The 24,526-nt window shown below is 40.2% G+C and overlaps 1 protein-coding gene across 2 annotated transcripts; it reads left to right on the top strand.

Annotated features, from left to right (window-relative positions):
* The first annotated feature begins 1,628 nt into the window (after positions 1 to 1,628).
* On the top strand, positions 1,629 to 24,185 carry VSIG4 (V-set and immunoglobulin domain containing 4). 2 transcript variants are annotated; one of them, XM_047765154.1, is made up of 8 exons: positions 1,629 to 1,827; positions 7,683 to 8,039; positions 8,733 to 9,014; positions 16,324 to 16,386; positions 16,942 to 17,019; positions 20,107 to 20,211; positions 22,413 to 22,434; positions 22,776 to 24,185. In XM_047765154.1, the coding sequence occupies exons 1-8, from the start codon at positions 1,773 to 1,775 to the stop codon at positions 23,011 to 23,013; spliced, it is 1,200 nt and encodes a 399-aa protein (XP_047621110.1). In that variant the 5' UTR covers positions 1,629 to 1,772; the 3' UTR covers positions 23,014 to 24,185. The 2 variants fall into 2 exon arrangements, with proteins under 2 accessions (XP_047621110.1, XP_047621111.1); XM_047765155.1 differs by lacking the exon at positions 22,413 to 22,434 and having other exon boundaries at positions 1,653 to 1,827.
* The last annotated feature ends 341 nt before the right edge of the window (positions 24,186 to 24,526 follow it).

The following is a 24,526-nucleotide window of genomic DNA, read 5'->3' as shown; positions in this document are numbered from 1 at the left end:
TGGGCTTCCTAACTTCCCCTTCAATGTTCTTGCTCAACAGGTTTACTAAGTGCACTGCAGGACTTGAAGTCTTTGCCAGAGAAATGCTGTGCATGCTCTCAAAGGCATTGCTTCATCTTCAGATCCATGAGATCCTAACAAGAGGCAAGAGGTAGTTTAAAAAATGCAGTCACCAGGCCAGAAAGAAATTGACACCCGTCCAATGAGGCATGGGCTTTCCAGCTCTTCTTCAAGAAAGACTATATAATGGAGGGTGTGGGGAGGGAGTGTGTGAGGGGGTGTGTGTGAATGGTAGTAGCAGTGGTAGGGAGTTGGTTGGAAAATACAAAAGATGGAGTCTCCAAAGTTTGGAGTTACCTGAATGAGGCCCAGAAGAAAAGAACGACTAGAAATTCCAGTGAGGTAGATTGAAGGAAATAACTAAAAATCAAGGGACATCCAGACAAGGGAGATTGAATCTGGAATGCAAGGGGGCTTGACAGAATGCCATGTGATAATCAAAGGGTCTGAAATACTGGAATATCCTCTTAGCCCTTTCATAGACCCAATATCAGCTACATGTAACCATCCCTTGACAAGAGTATAGAGGAGATAATGTCTCTCTTTGGAGTCCCACTCCCCCTCTCTTCAAAGCTCACTCCTCCCCAGCCAAGGCCTCTCTATCCCCCTAAAAAGAAAGCTAGATTTAGAAGTTACTTTTACTTCAGTATGAATTTGTTGAATGTATTTTTCCTTTTAGAAGTGTTTATATTTTCAAAGTTTAGTAGATTGTTGGCATTGCCAAACCTAGATGTAGACCTCTGGTGGACGTAGAGTCACTCTGGAGCCTGTGAGAAAAAGCAATTAAGCTTCCTAGAATGCTTAATATCCATCTCTGATAGGTCAGGGGTATGTACCAATGGAAAGCCACTGAAAAGTTTGACCTAATTGAGGATACCAATGTCAGACCAATTAGAAAGTACACTAGATTCTAGACTTAACTTTCCCATAAATGAAATAAATAGCAGATTCCTTGTGAGCAGTAATGGGAATTAGTGGGAACACTTACCACCAAATAAGCAGAGCTATTGGAGAAAGTAATTCAAAGAGCTTTTTCAATATGAGATATGAGAGTATATTCCCCCATAACAGCCTTATTTGTTGGTTTACCAATTATTTAAACAAAGAAATAAACCAGTAAATGTACAATATGCCAAGTAAATTTTTATATTATTATATAAAAAAGCTCTTTTATAAACTTAATCTCTTGTACTCTGAAGCCCATAGGTACCCACCTCCACATCTGGTTATTTACATAGACTGAACAGATATGGATTGACAACATGACTGCTGAATATTGCATAGGCCAGCAAAGTTGATCTCTTCTACCTGGATCCAACAGAAAGAAAAATACCCCCATAGTGGAAAGGGATACCCCAAAGGTCATCCCTCAACCTCATCTTGTGGAGGAAAAAAAGTAAACACAGCCTGGGAGATCAAAGGCCAGAAACCCTATTGGATCCAGAAGAAGTCAAGTCAATACTCTAGCAGGGGGACGAATTGCTCCACTCATGCTAAAAACCTCCAACCCAAGTAGAGGAGGGAGGGGTGTGCTCATGTGACTTCTTCTGAAATAGAGAAGGAAGGGGAATGTGAGATGGGACTGGGAGTCTGAGTAAGAGATATAGGGAAGAAAGGGAAGTGGGCAGGCACAGACACTGGCAGACATCAGGAGTTCAAGTGTTTTTGGCATCAGGAAGCTGGAAGAAAGGACAGAAATCGCTCTGCCTGTGATGGGACTCTTACTGGGCCTGTGGCTCCTGAGCCACCTACTGGTGGTCACCTATGGTAAGGTAGCAAAAGGGAGCCTGGCAGCAACTGTTGGCATAGACAAAGGCTGGGGGTGGAGGGAGAGGTGGGATTGAATGCCTACCAAGGAAGTCCTACTCCTGCTGAGTAGGTAAGTATTCTCAACCAATTTTCCAGATTCTCTCAGTTTGGGGCAGAAGGGAAGTATGTGTTTGAAGGATGTTGAAGAAGCCAGGAAGGAAATAAGTTTGGGTAAAAATTGGAAAGGATCTTCTCTTAAAAAACATCCACATGACTATCTAGTACTTGTCGTATCTCATGGATATTAAAAATGTGCCTAATGCCACCCAAATCCCTCCTCTATCTATTGACTTTCACATGAAGTTTTGCCATTATATTTTAGCCCTCTGCTCCTTGGTTTTGATCCTTGTTAAGATCCCTCCCCCCCCAAGAAGTAATGTTGTCAGGAGCTAGATGAGACCTTATAAATAACCTATATCCACCTTTCACTGTCATGAAAAAATGCTCAGAATAGCTATTCACATACTTACTGTGACTGAGAATTCACTACTTCTCTAAACATCTTGTCTATCCAGAGGCAGTTCCATCTGTTAGAAAGTTCTTCCTTGTGTTGAACTAAATCCACAACTGTGTGGTTTCCATTCAAAGACCTCAGCCTTATATCTTGGAGACACAAGGAATTTATCTTCTCCCTCTATGCTGTAACAGCTCTTTAGGGTTCTGAGGACAGAAACCATGCCCCTTTATCTTGTCTCCAAGCTAAACAACCTCTGTTCCTTCAACTGTTCTTCACAGGACTTGGCTTCTTACTACCTCCTGAGGTAACTCACTTCCCTGTGGACATGCCCCAATTTGTCTGTGCTATTTGTGGAAACCTAATGCTGGACACATACCCCAAAAGAGGTCTTGATTATCCCATAGTAGCATTATTTTGTGGGGGTCTTCCTTCATCCTCATTTATACCCCTGAGAATCAAAATAGCCTTTTATGAAACTATGCTTCAGTAATAGCCAAGTGATACCCAATGTAGGGTGGAGGGACCCTTGACGTACCCCTGCTTATTTCATTTTATTAGAGGGAGAAGCTAGATAGGTATTAGCTTGGCGCTCTTTGTGTGGTTAGAAAGAACTCAGCTATCCATGACTGATGCATATTAGGCCATCCTATCCAGGTGCTCCGTGAATTCTAGAACCTCAAAGTTAGAAGAGACATTGAATTAACTCACCTGAGAAGGAAAATACTTTGCTCCAGGCCACAAAGCAGATTTAATGTTCCTAAAAATATTGTTCTTTCTACAACTATATTTTCACACATTTTAGAGTGCACCTCTCTACCTTCTCCAAATCTCTCGATTTGAGCTGGGACTTAAAAAGACAGAACTGGAGCTCAAGGGATTATTCACTTCATAAATGTTAAATTTAAATCAATTTGTGTGTGTGTGTGTGTGTGTGTGAATGTGGATCCCCCCCACCCACTGTCTGTGAATGTCCTCTAGACCTGGAGGCAGGTCTTCCATTTATATGGAGGGTCTTATACCACAAACCCAAGACTGGAAACATACTAAATGGCCAATAACTCCTTCTGTTTACCTTGATCTCAGTGTCCCCAACTCATCCATATAGTGAGGAGATCAGCTTGGCTGGGCTCAAAATTCCCTGCCAGCTGGACAGCTCTGTAGGATTATGGCTTCACTTTTTAAAAAGCATCTAGGTCTAAGATACATATTGAAATAAATGTAATAAAAATAAGTCCTAACATTTGCATTTTATAAACATTGTAATTATTTATCTAAGCTAATCTTCTATTGAGAAGGAATCACAAGATGGGGATAGAGGCCAGACACAGAGGTGTTGTGTCGTCAAAAGATCTTAACCTCTTTTTGATGATAAGAGAAGAAAATTTTTTTAAAAAGGACCCAGAATGGACCTCATAAAGGGGCCTGCACCCCAAAAACTAGGCTTTTTCATTCTTTATAATCATCATACATACCACAGACCTTTGCTTTTCTAAGTCCAGATCCCAGGACAAGAGAGGGCCTTGGTACTATACCTTCTTTTTCAAGGTAAAACCTTTTCAACAAAGCTCTTTGAGTCAATGTCCAACCCTTTTCTTTCTTCTGAGGGTATGCAATACTTGAAGGAAATTCAATCCTTCCCTGAGGGAGGGAAGCTAGGCTCTGATGTTCTGGGAAATTTTTCTCAGAAAGCAGCTGACGTAAGGGGGGATTATTTTTCAGGTAGTCAGGAGGATATTATCAGGCCTTAGGATAACACCCCTTAAGCCACACCAAATAGTCCTGGATAAAGGGTTGTTGGTTTCTGTTGTGGCCGATGGATTCACAGTTTAAAAATTAAGAAGGTAGTGCAGCATCTAAAAGATTCCACCAGGCCCAGCTCTTTCCCTGCTCTCTGTGTGATATTGGGTAAGCATTTTTCTCTCTCTGGACCTCAACTTGTCCATATATACTGTAAGGGAATGGGACTAAGTGCTTCTAAAAGCCCTTCTAACAATACCATACTGAAAGTCTCCAAATTCTATCCTGTCTGGTGCATCAAGCTATGTCGTACCAAGTATCTCACCATTTCATGATTTGCATGGACCTATAGCAGGCAGAGTATCCCCCAAGAGTTGGGACTTTCCTGAAATAGATTTTCCCTACCCAATTGTCCAGGAAAGTCAGGAATATTGTTTAATTTGTCCATTTCACATTGGCTGCCAAGCCATCCCTGTTGCTGAAGTGTTGTTTCTGGCTGCCCTATAACCCAGGGATGACCTATTACCTACCCGCTACTTGGTAGGTCACATCAGGTTGAAAAAGAAAATTCCTTACCTTCTCATGTACTGACTTCTCCGTTAGGTCATTATTAAAACTGACAATGATCCAATCTAATGAAACTGTCCACACTGGGGAAGACATATTTAGGACTTCTATAGGATAAGAAGAATTAAGACAAATATGTAAAGTTCCTCTTGAGGCATAGGACTAACATTTATCCCACAATCACTGTTTACCAGCCACTATGCCAGGTGCTTTCATACCTATAAGCTCATTTTATCTCCATGCATGGAAGGTATATTATTACCTTTATTTTACTGATAATGACCTAAAGCTCAGTCAGGTTTAGCAATTTACCCAAGGTCACACATCAAGATATATGATAAGGCATATCTTAAACTTAGATTGTTGTTACTCTTCTTACTACATTATGCAGTCCTTCACTGTCCTCCTGATCTCACTAGGTGAGGCTCCTACTCAGTGTTTCTCTAGGCTCCCTGTGCATCAGAGAAAGATTTGGAAGGTGCAAACCTATGCTATTAATTTTTTTACCTTCATTAACATTCATTTTTGAGGTCAGAATACATGAGGAACTGTACATTGTCCTATTTTTTGTGATACCCCGTGCCACCACACACTCTCTCTCTCTTCATGCTACTGGTGAAATAGGAGGAATAAAAGGATAGAAGAACAAAAATAAAAAGGAGTAGTAGTGGTGGGAAGATGGAAGAATGGATGAAAGGAAGGAAGGAGGAAGAAAGGAAAAGGGGAAAAACAAAGTAAAAGCGGAAAATATGACATTCTTGAATGCCCGGTTACTATTTCCCACTCTCCTATTCTGGGATGGAAGAGTCAAGCCTGAACTACTTCTAGAAGTGACTTTTAAGGCTGAGAAATTGGGACTGGCTGTCCATGTTTTTGACAGACCAGAGTGTATTATGTGAGAATTCCCAAAAACTCCCAGAGAGAGAGTAATGCAAGACAAGCCTTTCAGTTCCCCCTAGGTCAAAGGGAAGACATACATATGCACGGACAGGCATTTTTAGCTGCTGAGCTGTCCTCATAGCAGAGTTTTTTTTTCTGTCACCCCGGAAGGGAGAAAGGGAGGGGAGTGAGAATACTTTTCAGAGGAGGAGAAGGGAGAGATTTTGGAAGGCTAGATAAAGATTAGTGGACAAGAAGACATTAAACTGAAAGGGCCAGATAGTTTTCATGGAGCTTAAGTCTGGTATATTGTGCTTGCAAGTGACAAAAAAATGTGGGTCTATGGTAATAATAAGATATATTTGCATGCATACAGAAACAGGGACTATCAATAGCAGTGAAATTCACCACCTAGTGAAAGCTCACCACCATCTAGAAATGTAATTATTTAATTTCTGCTTCCATTAAGTCTATTAGCACTGAACCATCTAGGATTGGAAGAGATCTTTAAAAATAATGCTTTCATGTATACATTCTTTTTTCTCACATTATCCTGCTTAATCATGAATGACAATGTGAGAAAAAAAGAATGTATACATGTATGTGTAACTGGGTCACCATGCTGCACAGTAGGAAAAAAAAAGATGTATTGTGGAGATAAAATAAAATAAGAAAAAAATGCTAAGACCTAAACAAAGCTAAGAACTTGCCCTAGACCATTCAGTCCATCATAGCGCTGATTAAGTACAAAACATCATTTTCAGAGCACACAAAAATCCACCTATATCGTGCTCCCATTTGTGGATCTGCACAGTCTGAAATTCCCCAGAGAGTATTGCTGGATCTAGCAACATGGACTCATGTTTATTTATTCTTTTTTATTCAATGCTTTTATCTTGTCCAAAATATGTTGCTTATGTACTAGACTCCCTGGTGAGTGCAAAGGCCAAAGACTAAACTTTAGTGTTCCATTGATAGAAGCCCTGGTACTTGGCAATACATTCTGGGAGTTTCAGGGTTTTTAAACATACCCCCACCCCACCTTCCATTTGTTTGACTGAGACTGAGAATCCTGGGGTACTTTAAAAGCTTTTGCTAAGTAATAGCTCACACTTTGAAACTACCTCTCCTATGATAGATATAAATACATATCTAAATAAAATAACTTACTCCTGACCGCGGGTACGTAAAACACAATTTCCTCAAAATACGAGGTTATGGATGGAAATTGCTGATGGAAGGTGATAGCTCTCAACATCCCCAACTTTTCCCCCTTTGTTTCCCTCCTCAGCAATCCAAGAAGAAATCATCTTTAGTCCTACCACCATCCCTACCACAGTCATTTTTAGGATTATACTCAGAATCTTTCCCTCCCAAGAAATTTTCCTCTCCATTCCCCATTAGGATGAAATTTTCCAATATATCTTTGCTGATAACTCAGAGATATTAAAAGGGAAATAAAAAAAGAAAGGAGTGAAATCAGAAAAATAAGTCAGGTTACAAATTACAGGTTTAATACTAATCACTCATTAATAAATTTTGTTAAACAGGAATGCATCTCACACAAGTTTCCACCATCTGAATTGTCCTTTGCCTTCCTTCTTCCCCTCCAGAGAAAAACCTTAGTCTAAGGATTTGATCACTGAGCCATTCTGAGGGAGCAATGGGAAATAATCAGGGCAGATAGCCCTTTCTTTCTGGACCTTGAAGCAATCACATTCCTCCAGATAGATAGTTACATACAATAAAATAGCCCAGACCAAGCTGCTCAGTATTTGCCCCCACTCTTCTTTTGGAAAATATTGAAAGATTATTTTCTCAGGTTTAAAGTTTGTGGAATTCTTAGAGATCATTCCATTCAGATTCTCTACATTATATATGGAGAAAATGGGCCATTCATGGTGAAAGTTGACTCACCCAGGATCATCTTAAGCAAGGCAATGATGGGAAAAGAACTTGAAACTCAAAAGAGCTAAACAACATTAAGGGCTTTCCTTCTGAGAACTGGTTCTGATTGATATGAAGGCTGGAGACAACAAAATGTCATGAGTAATCTGAAAGTATAAGTTAAGTGCATGTTTTGCAGAAGCCACTAGACTCTACCATGGCCATTCCAGATCCCAGGTGGGTGTGTCATCTGTGTCTGCTTCCTTTCTCTCTTCCCCCTCTTCAGGCCATCCAATCCTGGAAGTGCCCAAGAGTGTGACAGGGCCTTGGAAAGGGGATGTAAATATTCCCTGCACCTATGGTCCTCTGCAAGGCTATACACAAATCTTGGTAAAGTGGCTGGTACAACATGGCTCAGACCCAGTCACCATCTTTCTACGAGACTCCTCTGGAGACCATATCCAGCAGGCAAAGTATCGGGGCCGCCTGCATGTAAACCATGAGGTTCCAGGAGATGTTTCACTCCAACTGAATACCTTGGAAATGGATGACCGGAGCCACTATACTTGTGAAGTCACTTGGCAGACCCCTGATGGCAACCAAGTCGTGAGAGATAAGATCATTGAACTCCATGTCCAGAAACGTGAGTCGCTGTGTGTGTTAATCCTAGAAAACTCTGAGAAACACAAAGAACTTTGTTTACCTGTATATAGTCTCTCCTTAGTTGTATGTGCTAATCAGAGGAAGTGGATAGGCAGAGTATCCTCATGGTAATCACTTTGGTGGCAGAATTTAATAAAGGTTGGAAAGGCTTTCTGGCCTTCAAATCTCTACCCCTTCACATGTCCCAGAAATTCCAACATCCATAGCTTTACTGCTTCATTGGGCTCTGAATCTTAAAATGCATAAAAATTAGAATATCTGATTAGGATATTAGAGACTGGATAGATGCTGGCAGAGAAGCTCTGGGAAAAGGGATGCATGGATTAGCCCAGATAAACCTTGCTAGCTTAACAATTTTACAAAGATCTGACCCTGGCAATCCAAAACTTCACATAATCAAAAAACTCCACTTGAACCAAAAAAATCTGTATTTTGTTTTAGTCATTTGATTTTTTAACTCCAGATAATATAAAACCCTAGATAATACAAAATGGGACCTAATCTTCCAAAAGACTATTTAAATTATACTATTCTCTTTTTCCTTCTGAAATCAGGAGTCCCTTTTAGTTCCCATTGCAGATAATCCATACCCCTAGACCCAGCAGGGATGACTCAGACTTGTGTTCCCATATTATAACTTCCCAGAGCCTCTTTTCTTGTCTTCCCTTTGCAGTCTCTGTTTCCAAGCCCACGGTGACAACTGGCAGTGGCTACGGATTCACAGTACCCCAGGGAATGAGGATTAGTCTTCAATGCCAGGCTCAGGGTTCTCCTCCCATCAGTTATGCTTGGTACAAGAAACAGACTAAAAATGAAGCACCCATCAAGATAGGAGCCTTGGGTACATTGCTCTTCAAGCCAGCAGTGGTGACCGATTCGGGCTCCTATTTCTGTACTGCCAAGGGTCGGGTAGGCTCTGAGCAGCACAGTGACACCGTGAAGTTTGTCGTCAAAGGTGAGCAACTCTCTTTCCTGGTGAGCATCCCAATGTACTATCTTGGGAAATACATGAGGATAATGCCCTTATTACAGAGAAGAGAGGTTGGGGCAGGGTGGGGAGGGGGTCCTAAGTTGTTCAATCACAAGGAAGAAGATTCTGGACTGAAGACAAAAGGGCTAGAGGCAACACCTGTCATGTTCTAGGTTAAGTAGATGGTAAAGGGAAAAGTGACATTTACTAGGTACCTTTATTTTCCAGATACAGCACAAAATGTTGACATATTTTCTCGTTGAATCCCATAAATATCTCATGAAATAGCTGTCATTATTATTATTTTGCAGAAGAGGTAATTGAGAATTTCAGAAAGGAAAATCTACTTGCACAGGGGCTCACATCTTGGAAGTTCAAGGCAGGATCTGCACTCAGATTTAATGCTCTTTCATTATGTCTGATTGCTTCTCATGGTTGAACTTATACCAGCTCCTAGGCACCCTTTGGGATGATTTTGCTTGTTTATTTTGTTGTGCTTTGTTGAGTGTGGTTTCTGTTGTTATTTTTTGGTTGATTATGTTTGTTTTTGCTTTATGAAGTAAAGGCCAGCTCTCTACATAGTTTCTTTAATTTGTCCCTTCCTTTTCCCTAAAGCCAAATGCAAGTTCTGGTTGACTCAGGTTAATCAGAGTTTGACTGTTTATTACAGTATTATCTTAGTATTATCTTAGTATTACAGTATTATCTATAAACTGTATACATAAACATTGTAGGCTGGGATTTAAAGGAACAGCCCACCAGTGTTTGCTGAAGTGAATCTGGTTGCCTTTCCAGAAATCTCCTTGGAAAGGAAGACATTTATCCTAATAAGTTTTCCATTGCCCCAAATATGTTAAGAACTAGCTGCTTATAGGAAACTATTCTTATAACCACCTGAAAGTTATTATTCTCTGAGGATATCTCTGTAGAAAGAAAGTGAGCAAACTGGCTCCTTTTACTTGAGTTAGGAGATTGATGTTGGCTTGCAACTCCTGTTTCACTTTCAGGAATTTGTTTCCCAAAGTTAAGTTGTAGTGAGGATATCTGTGCTATAGGTTTTGGTCTGTTAGTTTAGGGGAAAACAAGGGCAGTCTTACTCTGAGAAAATTATATGGACACTGGCCCAGTTCTCTTAGAACTGGCAATCTGGTCAAGCAGAGACAGCAGGACACAGCCAGAAAGTCTAAGAATATTTACTTTATAAAGAGACAAGTTGAACATTCTCACCTTTCTGTGAGTTCACCCCTAGCCCATCTGGGCAGGACCTTACTCACAACCAGTCAACTTGTCTATTCCTTATCACAATCTGTACTTACACATAACAAAGTTTTTAGGCAGTGCTCACTTGTCCTTTACTGACCAATAAGGTAATCGAGGCTCAGAGTAGTTACTCTAAACCTTCCATCCTTCTCTTCAATCTAAGCCAAGCTACTTTTTCTTATCTTCTTCTACCTGCCTCCTTCTTCATCTCAACCTGGTCCCATGAGTCTGGCCCCCTATCTCATATCTGTCTTACATAGCTCTCAGCCCTTCATCCCTCCACCTCACCTTCTGTGCTGTTCCTCTCTTCTAGGATGGCTCTGTGTGCCATGTCTTTGCTCACAACTTTTGACTGCTGAATACTACTCACAGAGATGCATTGATACCACTTATTTTCATGCTCTGTATATCTACTGCCTGTCCCCATGGTGGTTGCAGTAGATATACAGAGCATGTATGTCCTGCTCCTTGTAGAAGCAATTCAGAACACTTTCTGCTTTATTTCATGTCCTCAGCCATGCTCCCAGAAGAAGAGGTCATCTCCCCCCTTATTTGAGAAGATCCAGACCAGCCCCCTCAGATTTGAATTCTATTAACCACCCCTCTCTGCCTTGATATTTCCCTCCCCATTACCTCTTGGCTCAGAGTAAGATGTACCTTTCTTCTCTTCACACATCTCCCTACTTCACCCATTATCCTCTACATAAGCCTAAAGTGTATGTATATATGTATAATATATAATTGTAAGCCTAATATACATATATATATATAAATAACATATACACGTGGCTATTCTAAAAAATCTTTCCATCTGCCACTCCATCTCTCTCCAATGGCTACTAGCAACCTACTGAGGAGTAGTTTTCACTGTTCCTTCCAATTTAGCACAACAAAACTTTATAAAATGGAATCATCCCTTTCCTCCAAATCACCAAAGCCTAAGATCTCTCTATTCACACCCATTCTCCTCCAAAACTCTGTAGTAGTTGGGTCTGTTGAACATTCCTTCCTCATCAAGCCTTTTATTTATTTATTTTTATGGCCTCACCCACAGCATATGGAGGTTCCCGGGCTAGGGGTCTAATTGGAGCTACAGCTGTTGGCCTACCCCAGAGCCACACAAAGCGGGATCAGAGTAGCAACCTACACCACAGCTCTTGGCAACAACGGATCCTTAACCTGCTGAGTGAAGCCAGGGATTGAACCTGCAACCTCATAGTTCCTAGACAGATTCATTTCTGCTGTGCCACAATGGGAACTCTCTCATCAAGCCCTTTAAACCACTAGTATCAACTCCACATCTTTCTTGGTTCTCTTAAGACTTATCTGACTGATTCTTTTCAGACAATTTTGTTGTCTCTTCCTTCACTATCCCTTGATTGTAAATGTTCTTAAAGGTATGTTATTTTTCCCCCATTTTTATTAAAGTATAGTTGATATACGATGTGCCAGTTTCTGCAGTACAGCAAAATGACCCAGTCATATGTGAGTGTGTGTGTGTGTGTGTGTGTGTGAGTATATATATATATATATATATATATATATATACTCCTTTTCTCATACTATCTTTCATCATGGTCCATCCCAAGAGATTGGATATAGTTCCCTGTGCTATACAATAGGATCTTATGGCTTATCCATTCTAAATGTAATCATTTGTACCTACTAACCCCAAACTCCCAGTTCACCCAATCCCTCCCCTACCCCTTGGCAACCACAAGTCTCTTCTATATGTCTGCGAGTCTGTTTTTGTTTTGTAGATAAGTTCAATTGTAGCATATTTTAGATTTCACATATGAGGATTTTATTCACTTCTGTGACTTCAAATATCTTCTCTAAGCTGATGACACTCAAATGAATAATTTTATCCCAAATTTTTCTCCTTAGTGCCAAATCCCAGTGTCTAATTACCTCTGTACAGCTTCACTTCTAAGCTTGCTTGTATAAAACTAAACTTAGCTTTTACCCACCAAACCTGTTCCTCAAACCTGTTAGAATATCCAGCAGTATCTTTGAATCCTCCTTCTCCTTCACCTCTAAAAAATCAAGATCACTATATTCTTTGAATTCACCTACTAAATAATTTCTCATATTAAACTCTTCCTTTCTTTCCCCATAACTTCATAGCTTTTCTTCATCTTTTTATGGAACAATTTCAACAGCCTTTTAAGTCATCTCCCCATGTCCATCCATCTTCACCAAACCATCAACATATTCAACACTTATGAATATCTGTTTTATATCACTAGATATATATAAAATCTATGACTTGTTCTCTGTAGTTCAGCAAAGTACTTGGCACACAGAAAGCACTTAATGAATATTTGTCAATGAAAGGCCAAAATATGCCATTCCTTCCAAAACCCCACCATACTGTTGTCTGAATTATTTTCCCAAATCTTAGATTGGGCAGTGTAAACTTCTTTCCTCAAAAACATTCTCTTACCCCCCATAAATGCTTTTACCAAAGAACAAAGTCTTAATTCCCTTAGTTCCCAACTTACTTATTCAGCTTTATCTTTTAAAATATCCCTCTACATCTGAAACATAACATGCTCTTCCCTCTGTCTGCAATGTTCTTCCTCCTTCTAGGCCTAAAGAAATTATGTCAATCTTGGAGTTCCCATCATGGCACAATGGAAAAGAATCCACCTAGGAACCATGAGGTTGCAGGGTTCAACCCCTGGCCTCACTCAGTGGGTTAAGGATCCGGCATTGCCGTGAGCTGGATGTGGCTTGGATCCATTGTTGCTGTGGCTGTGGTGTAGGCCGGCAGCTACTGCTTCGATTGGACCCCTAGCCTGGGAACTTCCATATGCCGTGGGTGCAGCCCTAAAAAGACAAAAGGAAAAAAAAAAGAAATTCTATCGATCTTTCACTGAAACTTTCTTTTTATTGAGATATATTTCACACACTATAATATTCAACATTTTAAAGTATACAATTAAGTGCTTCAGATGGTTGTACAATCACCACCATCATGTAACTCTAGAACATTTTAATCACTCCAAAAGAAAATCCTGTGCCCACTAAGTAGTCACTGCCATTCCCCCTTTTCCTAGCCCCTTGAAATACTAATATGCTTTCTATTTCTATGTATTAACTTATTCTGGGTATTTCATATAAATTGCACCATAAATATGTGAGATTTGTGTCTGGTTTCTTTCAATTAGCATGATATTTTCAAAGTCCACCCATGCTGTAGCATGTACCAGTACTATATTTTTAAATTTCCAAATAAGATTCCATTGCATAGATATAATACACATTCATCAGTTGATGGGCATTTGATTCAATTCTACTTTTGTCTATTGTAGGTAACACTGTTATATGAACTTGTGAAAGTTTTCATGTGGACATATTCTTTTCAGTTCTTTTATGTATATCACTAAGAATGTAATTGCTTGGTCAAATAGTTATTCTATGTTTAATTTTTTGAGTAACTGCCAAACTCTTTCCCAAAGTGACTGCACTATTTTACATTCCCATCAACAATGTATGAGGGTTACAATTTTTCATATATTCACCAATTTCTTATTTTCTATTTTTCTAAAATTATATCACACTTAGTGGGTATGAAGTGATATTTCATTGTGGTTATGATTTGCATGCCCCTAATGATAAATGATGTTGCATATCTCTTCACATGCTTATTGGTCATTTTATGCTTTTTTTTTGGAGAACCACCTATTCAAATATTTTGCACATTTAAAAATTTGGTTGTATGCCTTTTTGTTTTTGAATTGTAATGGTTCTTTACATGTTCTGAATACTAGACTCTTTCAGATATTTTATTTATTTATTTATGTATTTATGTATTTATGTATTTATTTTTGTCTTTTTGCCTTTTCTAGGGCCGCTCCTGTGGCATATGGAGGTTCCCAGGCTAGGGGTCTAATTGGAGCTGTAGCCACCAGCCTACACCAAAGCCACAGCAACTCAGGATCCAAGCCATGTCTGCCACCTACACCACAGCTCACAGCAACGCCAGATCATTAACCCACTGAGCAAGGCCAGGGATCTAACCCGCAACCTCATGGTTCCTAGTCGGATTCATTAACCACTGTGCCATGACGGGAACTCCATATATATTATTTTAAAATTTGTTCTACCATTCAATAGGTTGCTCTTCACTTCCCTGATAATACCCTTTGATGTACAAAAGTTTTTAATTTTGATGAAGCTTAACTTTTCTGTTTTTTCTTTTGATGCTTGTGCTTTGGTGTTATACCTAAGAACCCAAAACAAAAGTCAAGGTTATAAAGATTTACTTTTATCATTTTTTAAGAGTTTAATAGTTTTAGATTTTATTATTAGGTCTTTCATTCATTTTGAGTCTTTTTCTGTGTATGATATAAGGTAGGGACCCGATTTCTTTCTTTTGCTACCCAAGTATCTCAGCACAATTATTTGAGGAAACTGCGCTTCCCAATTGAATTATCTTGGCAATGTTGTCAAATAACAATGATCAAATATATACAGATTTTGGAGTTCCTGTCATAGCACAGCAGAAACAAACCCAAATAAGAAGCATGAGGTTTTGGGTTTGATCCCTGGCCTCGCTCAGTGGGTTAAGGATCCACCATTGCCATGAGCTGTGGTGTAGGCAGCAGATGAGACTTGGAACTGGTATTGTTGTGGCTATGGCATAGGCTGGCAGCAATAGCTCTGATTAGACCCCTAGCCTGGGAAACTTCATATGCTGCAGATCCAGCCCTCAAAAGACAAGAAATACAATAAATATAAATATATATACAGATTTATTTCTGGACTCTAAGTTGTAGTACACTAATCTTTATGTCTATATTTATATCAGTACCATACTCTTTTTATTTCTGTAACTATGTAATAAGTTTTGAAATGGTAAGTGTGAGTCCTGCAATTTTGTTTTTCTTATCCAAGATTTTTTTTTTGGGGGGGGATATTTAGGATCCTTTGCAATTCTTTATGGAACTATATTGATCCTTAATTAAGGATCAGTTTTTACATTTCTGCAAATAGGTCATTGAAATTTTGATAGGAATCAAATTGATTCTATAGATTGCTTTGGCCAGTACTGCCATCTCAAAAATGTAATACAATTGAAGGTTTTTAAAATTCTTTAAAAGAATTTTATTACATAAGTTTCAAATGTAGAGCATTATAACCTGTAACACTAGATTTGGTATCCATGTACATGACAAAGTGATCACCACCACAAACCTAGTTACCATCCATTACCATATGGTTTATTCCCGTCACCCATTTTGTCCACCCCTGATGCAAACTCTTTTCCCATTTGTTAACTGCTAATCTGATCTATCTATGAAATATTTTCTATTTTGCTTATTTATTTTAGATTCTACACATAAGTGAAATCATATAGTATTCATCTGTTTTCCATCTGACATATTTCACTTAATATAATACCTTCAATGTCCATCCATATTGTCACAAATGGCAAGATTTTATTCTTCTTTGTGGCTAAGTAGTATTCCATTGTGTATACATACCACATCTTTTTCCTGTTCTTAACAAGACTAGGGTGTTTTTATTCCATAATTACTAGCTGGGCTGATTCAAACCTTTGGCTAATTTCCCAAAATATGAAGGAAAAAAGTTAACTGTGAAAAATTTTGTCAGTTATTTCATTGCTTTTGTAAAGACGTAAATATTTGGAGATCGTTAATCTACCATTTACACTCTCTTTACCACAACTGCCTTCTTTTAATACTTCTAAGTCCCTCTCAAAAGAATTAATAGCTAAATTTCATTTGGAACTTAGTAAAAACAAAATGCTTCCCTCGTCCAAATTAAAAGATGCTCCAAACTCCACCTGAGCATTGCTTGAGGATCTGTATATCCTGGTTTAAGAATTCTGCCTTAGAATGGTATGAGGAATAAACAGATGACATGCAACTTTCCGTATCATGAAAGAAGCGTTGAGATAGGTCCAAGTATGGATCTGTCTGGACTTACTTCCTAATTTCCCTAGAGCATTTGACTTTCACTCAAGTGTGCCAGGGTCCTTGACTGAATTCCCTTTTCCTTGCAGATTCCTCAAATCCACTTGAAGCCAAGACTAAGACACCTCCAACTATGCAATCACCCTTGGAAGGTGAGTTTTACTAGGATTTTGTAGGATTAGGAAAGGTTTGAAATGGTGTTTTGGAAGCCAAGGGAGGAGGCCTAATGGCATTAAATGGGTAATAAGAGGTTGCTGGGTTCTTCAGAGGGAAAATAGTAATAAAGGAATAAAATAAGAGAATAAAATAGAAGAAATATAGTAGGGATTTATGGATCATGAAGAAGTGGAATCATGAATATATATACTGTTTTGTGAAAATTTCCAAGGAAAAGAAAGGAATTAGAATAATCTCACAGGAAAAGTGAGAAAAGAGAAAACTGTGACTCCTGTTCTGCTCCTAGTCTGACTCGCTATCAGACTTTCGGTATGTTTCCTCCTATGGCCTTAGGAGGACCTCCTTCCCACCATCAACAGTGAAAAACTAAGATAACTCACTTTATAGTAATAGTGGTCAATGACATGGCCAGGAATTCTGGAAAGCTTAGCACAGATACCCATAGAAAGTCCTCAAACTTTGCAGCACCCTCCACCTCACAGCTCCTAACTGGAAGAGAGGCCTCTGATCCTAATACTCTGTTGTCATAGCAACATCCACAGTGAACTCATCCTGGGTCTGGACCACTGAAATGGATGGCTACATTGAGAAGACCAGTACTGGTCCAGGTAAGGGCAATGATAGGATTTCTACCCCTCCTTTTTGTCTTTGAACTTTGCACCTGAAACCTCCCACTATATGCACTTTTCTATACCATTCAACTCAGCAGAATATTATCTCCTATATGTCAAACTATGGTCAAAGACCCTGGAGATGGGTAAGGTGGGTAGGATGGAAAGGTAAAGATACAAATCCAGGGATGAGTAAAGTCAGAGTGGGGTTAATGAGAATTATAGATGTTTTCTTAGAAAGTTATATGTTACCATAATGATATACTTCCTAAACATTCTAAGTAAGAATAAGAATGGGACCATGACTTCAGCCAGCCTTCTCAGGCATTGGGACAGGTAAGTGTAGTGACAAGGCTTCAATGCTCGGGTTCTTCTCCAGAGCTCATCAAGAAGGCTGCAGCTGTTTTCTAATACTTCCAATGTTTCAAGAATTCCTAAGTCTCAGAGATACAAACCCCAGGGAGTTCCTGTTATGGCTCAGTGGGTTACAAACAAGACTAGTATCCATGAGAATTCAGGCTTGATCCCTGTTCTCTATTAGTGGGTTAAGGATCTAGCATTTCCATGAGCTGTGTATAGGCTGCAGACACAGCTGGGAGCCCACATTAATGTGGCAGTGACTGTGGCATAGGCCAGTATCTGCAGCTCTGATTTGACCCCTAGCCTGGAAACCTATATGCCACGGGTGTGGCCCTATAAAGCAGAAAGAAGAAGAAAGAAAGAAAGAAAGAAAGAAAGAAAGGGATCCAAACTCCAAAGATAAGCTGTTTGGGATTCATCTGGAGCTGTTAGCTGGAATGTGTTAATATGACTGCATTGATCGTTAAAACAATGAAAAACTTTTATACTTGTTGATGATTAGATGCTTTCCTTAACCATTAAGCTTCCCATTATCACCTGGGCTGCCTTGGCCCATCCCTCAGTATTCTCTAGACTACCCAATGGCCCTGCAACAAAAGTATTGATGCCTAGTATAACATGGGGACTTCTAAGATTCCAGGTGTATAGTAGGCATCCTTTTTGATTGATTGGTACTAAATATTTTGATGACTCGCTCCTGGTCTCATCCTCTGATTTTGTGTCATTGATGGTGGACTTCTTCTTCTTTTTTTTTTTTTTGTCTTTTTGCCTTTTCTAGGGCCGCTCCCATGGCATGTGGAGGTTCCCAGGCTAGAGGTCTAATCAGAGCTATAGCCACCGGCCTATGCCAGAGCCACAGCAACGCAGGATCCCAGCCATGTCTGTGACCTACAGCACAGCTCACAGCAATGCTGGATCCTTAACCCACTGAGCAAGGCCAGGGATCGATGATGGTGGACTTCTTAATGCCTTTCTCACTTCCTGGCTACAGAGCTTCTTGGATGTCTCTGGTCATAGCTCAAACTTGTTTTGTGTGCTATGTTTGCATTGCCAACTCTGGCTTCAAGTCTTCCATAATTCCATGCCTCTCCCAGGGCAATGTTTTAATGGAAAAGGGAAGCTAGAAGATAACTCTTGGAGAGATTGTTTGGGAAGATAAGATGATAACTCCTGGAGGAATGGGAATTCTCAGATTTTGGATACATGTCCTATATCCTCTATCAATTTTTTCACTACTTGACACCTTCCAACAGTGAATTTTCCTTTCATCTGTATGATGCCAGATTTCTAGGATATACTATTTTGGGGTCTGGAGAAAACAAAACCAGTTGCAGTAGAAAATCCTAAGGACACTGGGATTCCTTTATCTACCCATCCATATTCCCTGAACCCCCTTTATAGATTCAGAACATTGTAGCTACAAGTGAATTAGACATCATCCAATCTTTTCACTGCATGTATGGGGAAACTAAGGCATTAGTCAATTTAACTAAGGTCATTGTATTTATTCTCCTATGATTGCAAAAATATTACCCCAAACTTAATGTTTTAAAATAACACAAACAGGAGATTCCACTGTGGCACACAGTGGGTTAAGGATCTGGCATTGTCTCTGCAGTGGTGTGAGTTCAGTCCTACACCTGGCACAGTAGGTTAAGGATCTGGCATTGCCCAGCTGTGGTATAGGTCAAAGCTGGGGCTCGGATTTGATCCCTGGCCCGGGAACCTCATATGCTGCTAGTGCAGAAAAAAAAAAAAAAGTATTATCTGACTCATTGGGCTAAAACCAAGTTGTAGCATGGCTGTGTTCTTTTTGGAGGCTTTGGCAGATAATTAGTTTGTCCTTTCCAGTTCCTAAAAGCTACCATCTTTCCTTGGCTTTTGACCTCCTTCCACCACTTTCAAAACTAGCAATATAGCATCCTCAAGTCTTTCTCTAACTATGACCACCTCTTCCATTTCCTTCTTCCACTTTGGAAGGACCCTTTGTGATGACATTGAGCCTACCCAAATAATGCAAGATAATCTCCCCATCTCAGTGTCAACTAAATAACAATCTTAAATCTATCTGCGATCTTAATTCCTTCTTACATGTCAACTAGCATACCCACAGGTTCTGGGGATTTGGATGTGAACCTCTTCAAAAGACCCTTATTCTGCCTATCACATTCATAGAGCACATAAATAACAGATCCAGGACTGGAAGGCTATTCCAATGGTTTCCTTCATCTTGGGTCTGATTGGGATATGCAACCAAGGAGAATCAGTGGAAATATGTTTTGAGGACAAAGCAACCTGGGTACTTTTCCAGACAATGTGAAGAAAGGAATACTCGTGGCTAGAAATAATTGATCAGAATCTCAATAAAGTAGCATTTTTGTGAAGCTGGGAAGTCATAGTACTACTTTCTCCACTCTAAAAAAAGGTGAAAAACCTCCTGTCTTGGCCCTATGGAAAGCATAGAGGACTGGCTCAAATTTCCAGGCCAATCAGCCACCAACAAGTTACTCTGAAATATCTTGTTTATACATGGCATCTCTAGCTTCTTTCAAGTCTTTCTTGTGGGCCTGGGGTTTTGTTTGTCCCTCTGGCTAGCTAAGAAAATTAGGAGAAAATGAGAAATGGAAAAGAAAGAAATGTGAGCTGCTCTGGGCTCATCATTGGAGTCTGTCTCTCTGGATTTGTTTTCAAGCAGATACCACTTTGTCTTGTTTTGCCTCCTAGGAAAAGGACTGCCTATCTTTGCCATCATTCTCATCATTTCCTTGTGCTGTATAATGGTCATCACCCTGACGTATATTATGCTCTATCGGAAGACATCCCAACAGGGTGAGTGATGAGTATGATGGGGTGGATTTTGCCCATTCATTCACTAATTCAGCTTTTTTGAGCATAAAGTCTGTATCAGGTACTATGGTAGGCACTTCATAGAGTCCCCAGCATAGTTTTAGAGTGAGGGTAGGGGTCCATGGAGAAAGATATGCAAGGCAAAAATGAGAATACAACTTATGAAAGTTAATTCACAAAACTTTGATACCCAACCTAGTACAGCATCTACCTAATGGGTTTTTCATGAGGATGCAAGAGAAGAAGTCACATTCTTTGGCTTCAAGTTGCTTATAAGTTAACCAATAGAATTATGAATCATGAAGTTTATCAATAAAAATACATAGCTATAAAGGCTGTGGACTCAAAGCCTGGGGAAGACAATCAATGCTAAAGGGATCCAGAGGACAGGAGAGTCAGTTAGTAGGAGTAATTGACAAGGGCTTTCAGAAGGAGGCAGGACTTAGACTCATCCTTGGAGGATGAAAACTATTTGGAAGGGGGCAATATTCCAGGAGGGAGTGACTACATGTGTAAAGGGGCAAAATCTTAAAAGATAACTGTGAGTGAGGTCATCAATAAAGAAAATTCATATAGCCGAGTAATAGAGAAATACAGGGGAAAAAGAAAAATTTATTCCTAATTATAGAAGGTCTTGAGTAACAGGTTAAGGAATTTGGACTTTCTAGTCTAAATCTTGCAAAGGCAATAAAAATCACACAAACAATTTAAGCTGAGGACTGACATGATTATGGCATAGCTGTCAGGGCCATTTAACAACTATTTGCCAACAGAGGAGAAAAAAGATAATTTGGATGTTGATTTCTAAGTAAATCCTAACTACCCCTCAATTCCTGCTGCACTAACCATTTTAACTAGCATTCATGTGTCTATTTCTCTGTAATATATTCTACTCCCAAATAGCCTGATTTCTCCCATGGATCTCTCAAACCAAAGAAGAGAAGAGGGTCTCCTTCTCCTGAGTCTCAAGTATAAGCTCTGGTCTTGGCCAATTACCATGGCTATGACCCCTGAGACTAAACTTGAAAGTGGGGATATCTTAAATGGCTACAAATACCAGGAGTACTAAAAGAAAAAACATTCATTATAGTCTCAATGAGATTGGGTATAAACTGTAACCATATTAGAGTACTTCCCTTTAACAACTGCCCATGATTTAGGAGATAGGGGTCAAAATGTAGTATTCCATTAAAAGCGCTCTGTAATGTGCCTCTGGTCTATCTTATCAACCCCCACCATTCCATTTCATTTCTAGCCACTGGGGTCAAGTAGGCACATAAGCCATACATCTCATGTCCTTAGATTTTTTTTTTTCCTTTCTGAATTGCCTTCCCAGAATTTCTGCTTTTTACCTCTCTATAAGGGAGACATACTTAGGGCATAAGTTCAATTTAATATGTAGTTACCAAGTGCCTACTATGTACCATGTACTAGGTATATCAAGTGAAAAGGACTATATAGTATGGGAGTTACTATGCCAATTGGGGAGGCAAGATGTGGAAATACAGGACTCTATCACAAGGCAAAGACCTGTGGGATGCAATGCCAAGTCTTCTTTTCTGTGTTTACAGTCCTGGTTGCATACCTGAAAGATTATAAGCCCCTAAAATGCTGTATCAAGAGACATCTATCTTTATATCAGGCTGTAGAGCCTTTAAGCCTGCATGGAATGTACATACTTCTCCATCACGTACACTAGGGGGCAATATTGACCTATTTGAGGATCTTTCCTGGGTGTAGTGTGGGATGAATGCATCTGGGTATGGCTCAAGCCATGGTCCTGGGCATCATATTAATTCAGCTCCTTTTGCCTGGGCTCTGAATGGCTTCCCACAAGGATGCCCTGTGGATCTTTGGCAAGATTCCTAGGTGGATAATGGGTCCAGTCCATTTTTTCCTCCTTCTGCCACACCAATCAACTGCTCCAACCCACTGTCCAGAGTCAGAAACTGCCAAAGATAACCGTGATCAAGTAGGCTTCCTCTTCCTTTCCCTGAGAAATCTGCATCCCTGTATTTCGACTCATCTTCCCAACAGCTCCCATTTGTTGGAAGGCTGGGACATATTGAGATGCCCCTTTCAATTCCCCCTTCCCTCACCTTTTGATGAGTACTCAAGGTCCATGCTTGGCCCTTGTCCACTCCCCATGGAGACTTCTGACCTGATTCTTCCTTCTTTTCTAGAGCATGTATATGAAGTGGCCAGGTAAGATAGCCCCTCTCCTCTTGTATCTTCTGACCCCTTCTTTGCTCTCAATATTTTTGGTTACTGGCATAAAGGAAAGGAGGCTTGGCACAGTACCAATCTTAAGCCCAGAGGCTTTCAGGGTGAGGGCACAACTTTCTTCCCTTTCTGAAGCACCTCCTATGGTTCTGTCCTGGCCCAATGAAAACACAAAATAATTCAGATCCACCCAACCTCTGTTCCTAGAATCCCTGGGTGGCCAGTGCCTAAGGATCAATTGGCAAGAATTGGGGCAGAAAGTTGGGAAACCAGGGTCCCAGATTCAAATTTCTTCTCATGGGTTTTGGGTTCTTTGGCCACAGGGTGCATGCCGGGGAGGCCAGTGACTCTGGTGAATCCATGAGGGTGGCCATCTACGCAAGTGGCTACTCCAGTGAAGATCCACCTTCCCAGACTCTGGGCAACGACTATTCTGATGAGCCTTGCCTAGGCCAGGAGTACCAGATCATCGCCCAGGTCAATGGTGACTACACTCGCTTGCTGCACACAGTTCCCTGGAATTATGAGCATCTGGCCACTAAGGGCAAGGGTGTCTGCTAAAAGTATCCTATTCAGCCAGGGTCTATAAACATGATTGCCTACTCAGTCCCAGCACTCTGCATGGCCCCTTTTCCTAATATTTTTTCTTCCTGGATTGTCCAATGTATCTTTCCTGCCAACTCTGGAATCCCTTGGTCTAAGCAGCTGTCATATGCACCTCAAGCAAGACTGCTACTGGTCAGGCTCTAGGCCCTTCTAGTATCCCTGCCTGTGGCTTCTGCTGTTTCTCTCCAGACACCAGAGGGAATTTCACATATAACTAGTACTTTGTCATCTTGCCTCTAGACACCAATGAATTTTGACTTCTTACCACCAGAGGGATGCTCAGCTCTGCCAGCTCAGGGGACCAGTTAGATTCAGGATCACTTTCTTTTGTCTAGTACCAGATAGCTTTTAATTGAGATTATCTTGTAACAGGCCAAATTTAAGTTCTGCTCCTGCACTGTGAGTCTAGTGTTCTCATACCCTTTTGATGCTCAATAAATATCTAAACATAATAGCAACCTTAGTCATATTGGTCTTCTCTCAAGGACCTAAGAAAAGCGATTGAAGTTAGACTAGTTGAGATAGTTGTGGCCCTGGAAATATGGATAGCACCTTTGATTTTTCGTTTTTTCTCCTTCCCATCCATACTACCCTTACCTGATTTGAGCAGTGAGCTCACAAGAACACAATTGATCTTTGGTAAAACAGTACTCAACTTCTTTCTGTTCTCTTCCTAATCTTCCTGCCATATCTATCTGGACGACTCTTCCTGGGTCAATTGGAAACCCTAAAAAATAAGGAATCTTTCTTTTTTCTCAGGGGACTGTGGGTACAGAGATAAAGAGCTCCCCTTCTTTCCAAAGTATGGATATCACGCTCAAATATTTCCACCTCCTAGAATCCTAAAATCTTTGGAGTAGTTTTATTCTTCATAGGTCATCTTTATCTCCTGGTCCTTTCCCAAAACATAGGGTGGAGTAAAAACAAGGAAGTATTTCTCCTCAAGCAGGAATAGGCACTAGGTGTGTAAGTGTGTCTGTGTGTCTGTGTGTGTTTATCTGTCTGTATATGTTCACACACACATATACCTTCAAATTAATCTACCTGGAGAGGACGTGTTCTGGGCCAAATTCAGCATTGCTTCCTTTCCTTCATGTAATTAATGTCAAATAAACTTCTTCACTCTCCATGGAAGCTGACATGTGCTATTTTCGGTTACAATGCAACCCCAAGTTCAGCTCAGGTTTAATCACGATCCCCTATGAATTGATTACAGAAGTCAAAATTGTACACAAAAGTGAACAAAGAATCTTTTGCTTTGCACCACCAACCCGCCAAGTCCATAGTTAAAAACTCAGCATTTTCCTCACCCCCAGATGCCAGTTTCATAGGGCTGGTGAAAAGAACAACTTCTTCCCCATAATGCTTACAAGCCTCTGAAACAAGACACCCATCCAGTGGAAACCTCAGCTTCCTTCATGAAACAGCCGTGTCGAAACCCAAAACCTTTGAAAACATCCATTATCCA

The sequence above is a fragment of the Phacochoerus africanus genome, chromosome X (genome assembly GCF_016906955.1).
Source record: "Phacochoerus africanus isolate WHEZ1 chromosome X, ROS_Pafr_v1, whole genome shotgun sequence".
Classification (NCBI taxonomy): Eukaryota; Metazoa; Chordata; class Mammalia; order Artiodactyla; family Suidae; genus Phacochoerus; species Phacochoerus africanus.
The sequence above is the reverse complement of the archived record's forward strand: the minus strand, read 5'-3'. Positions and strand labels throughout refer to the sequence as shown.

Excerpts from the sequence above, each read along its gene's own strand:
- VSIG4 (XM_047765154.1), top strand. The coding sequence starts at position 1,773 with ATGGGACTCTTACTGGGCCTGTGGCTCCTGAGCCACCTACTGGTGGTC. Across the intron at positions 8,040-8,732 it reads TGAACTCCATGTCCAGAAAC|TCTCTGTTTCCAAGCCCACG; the intron begins GTGAGTCGCTGT and ends TTCCCTTTGCAG. Across the intron at positions 16,387-16,941 it reads TATGCAATCACCCTTGGAAG|CAACATCCACAGTGAACTCA; the intron begins GTGAGTTTTACT and ends CTGTTGTCATAG.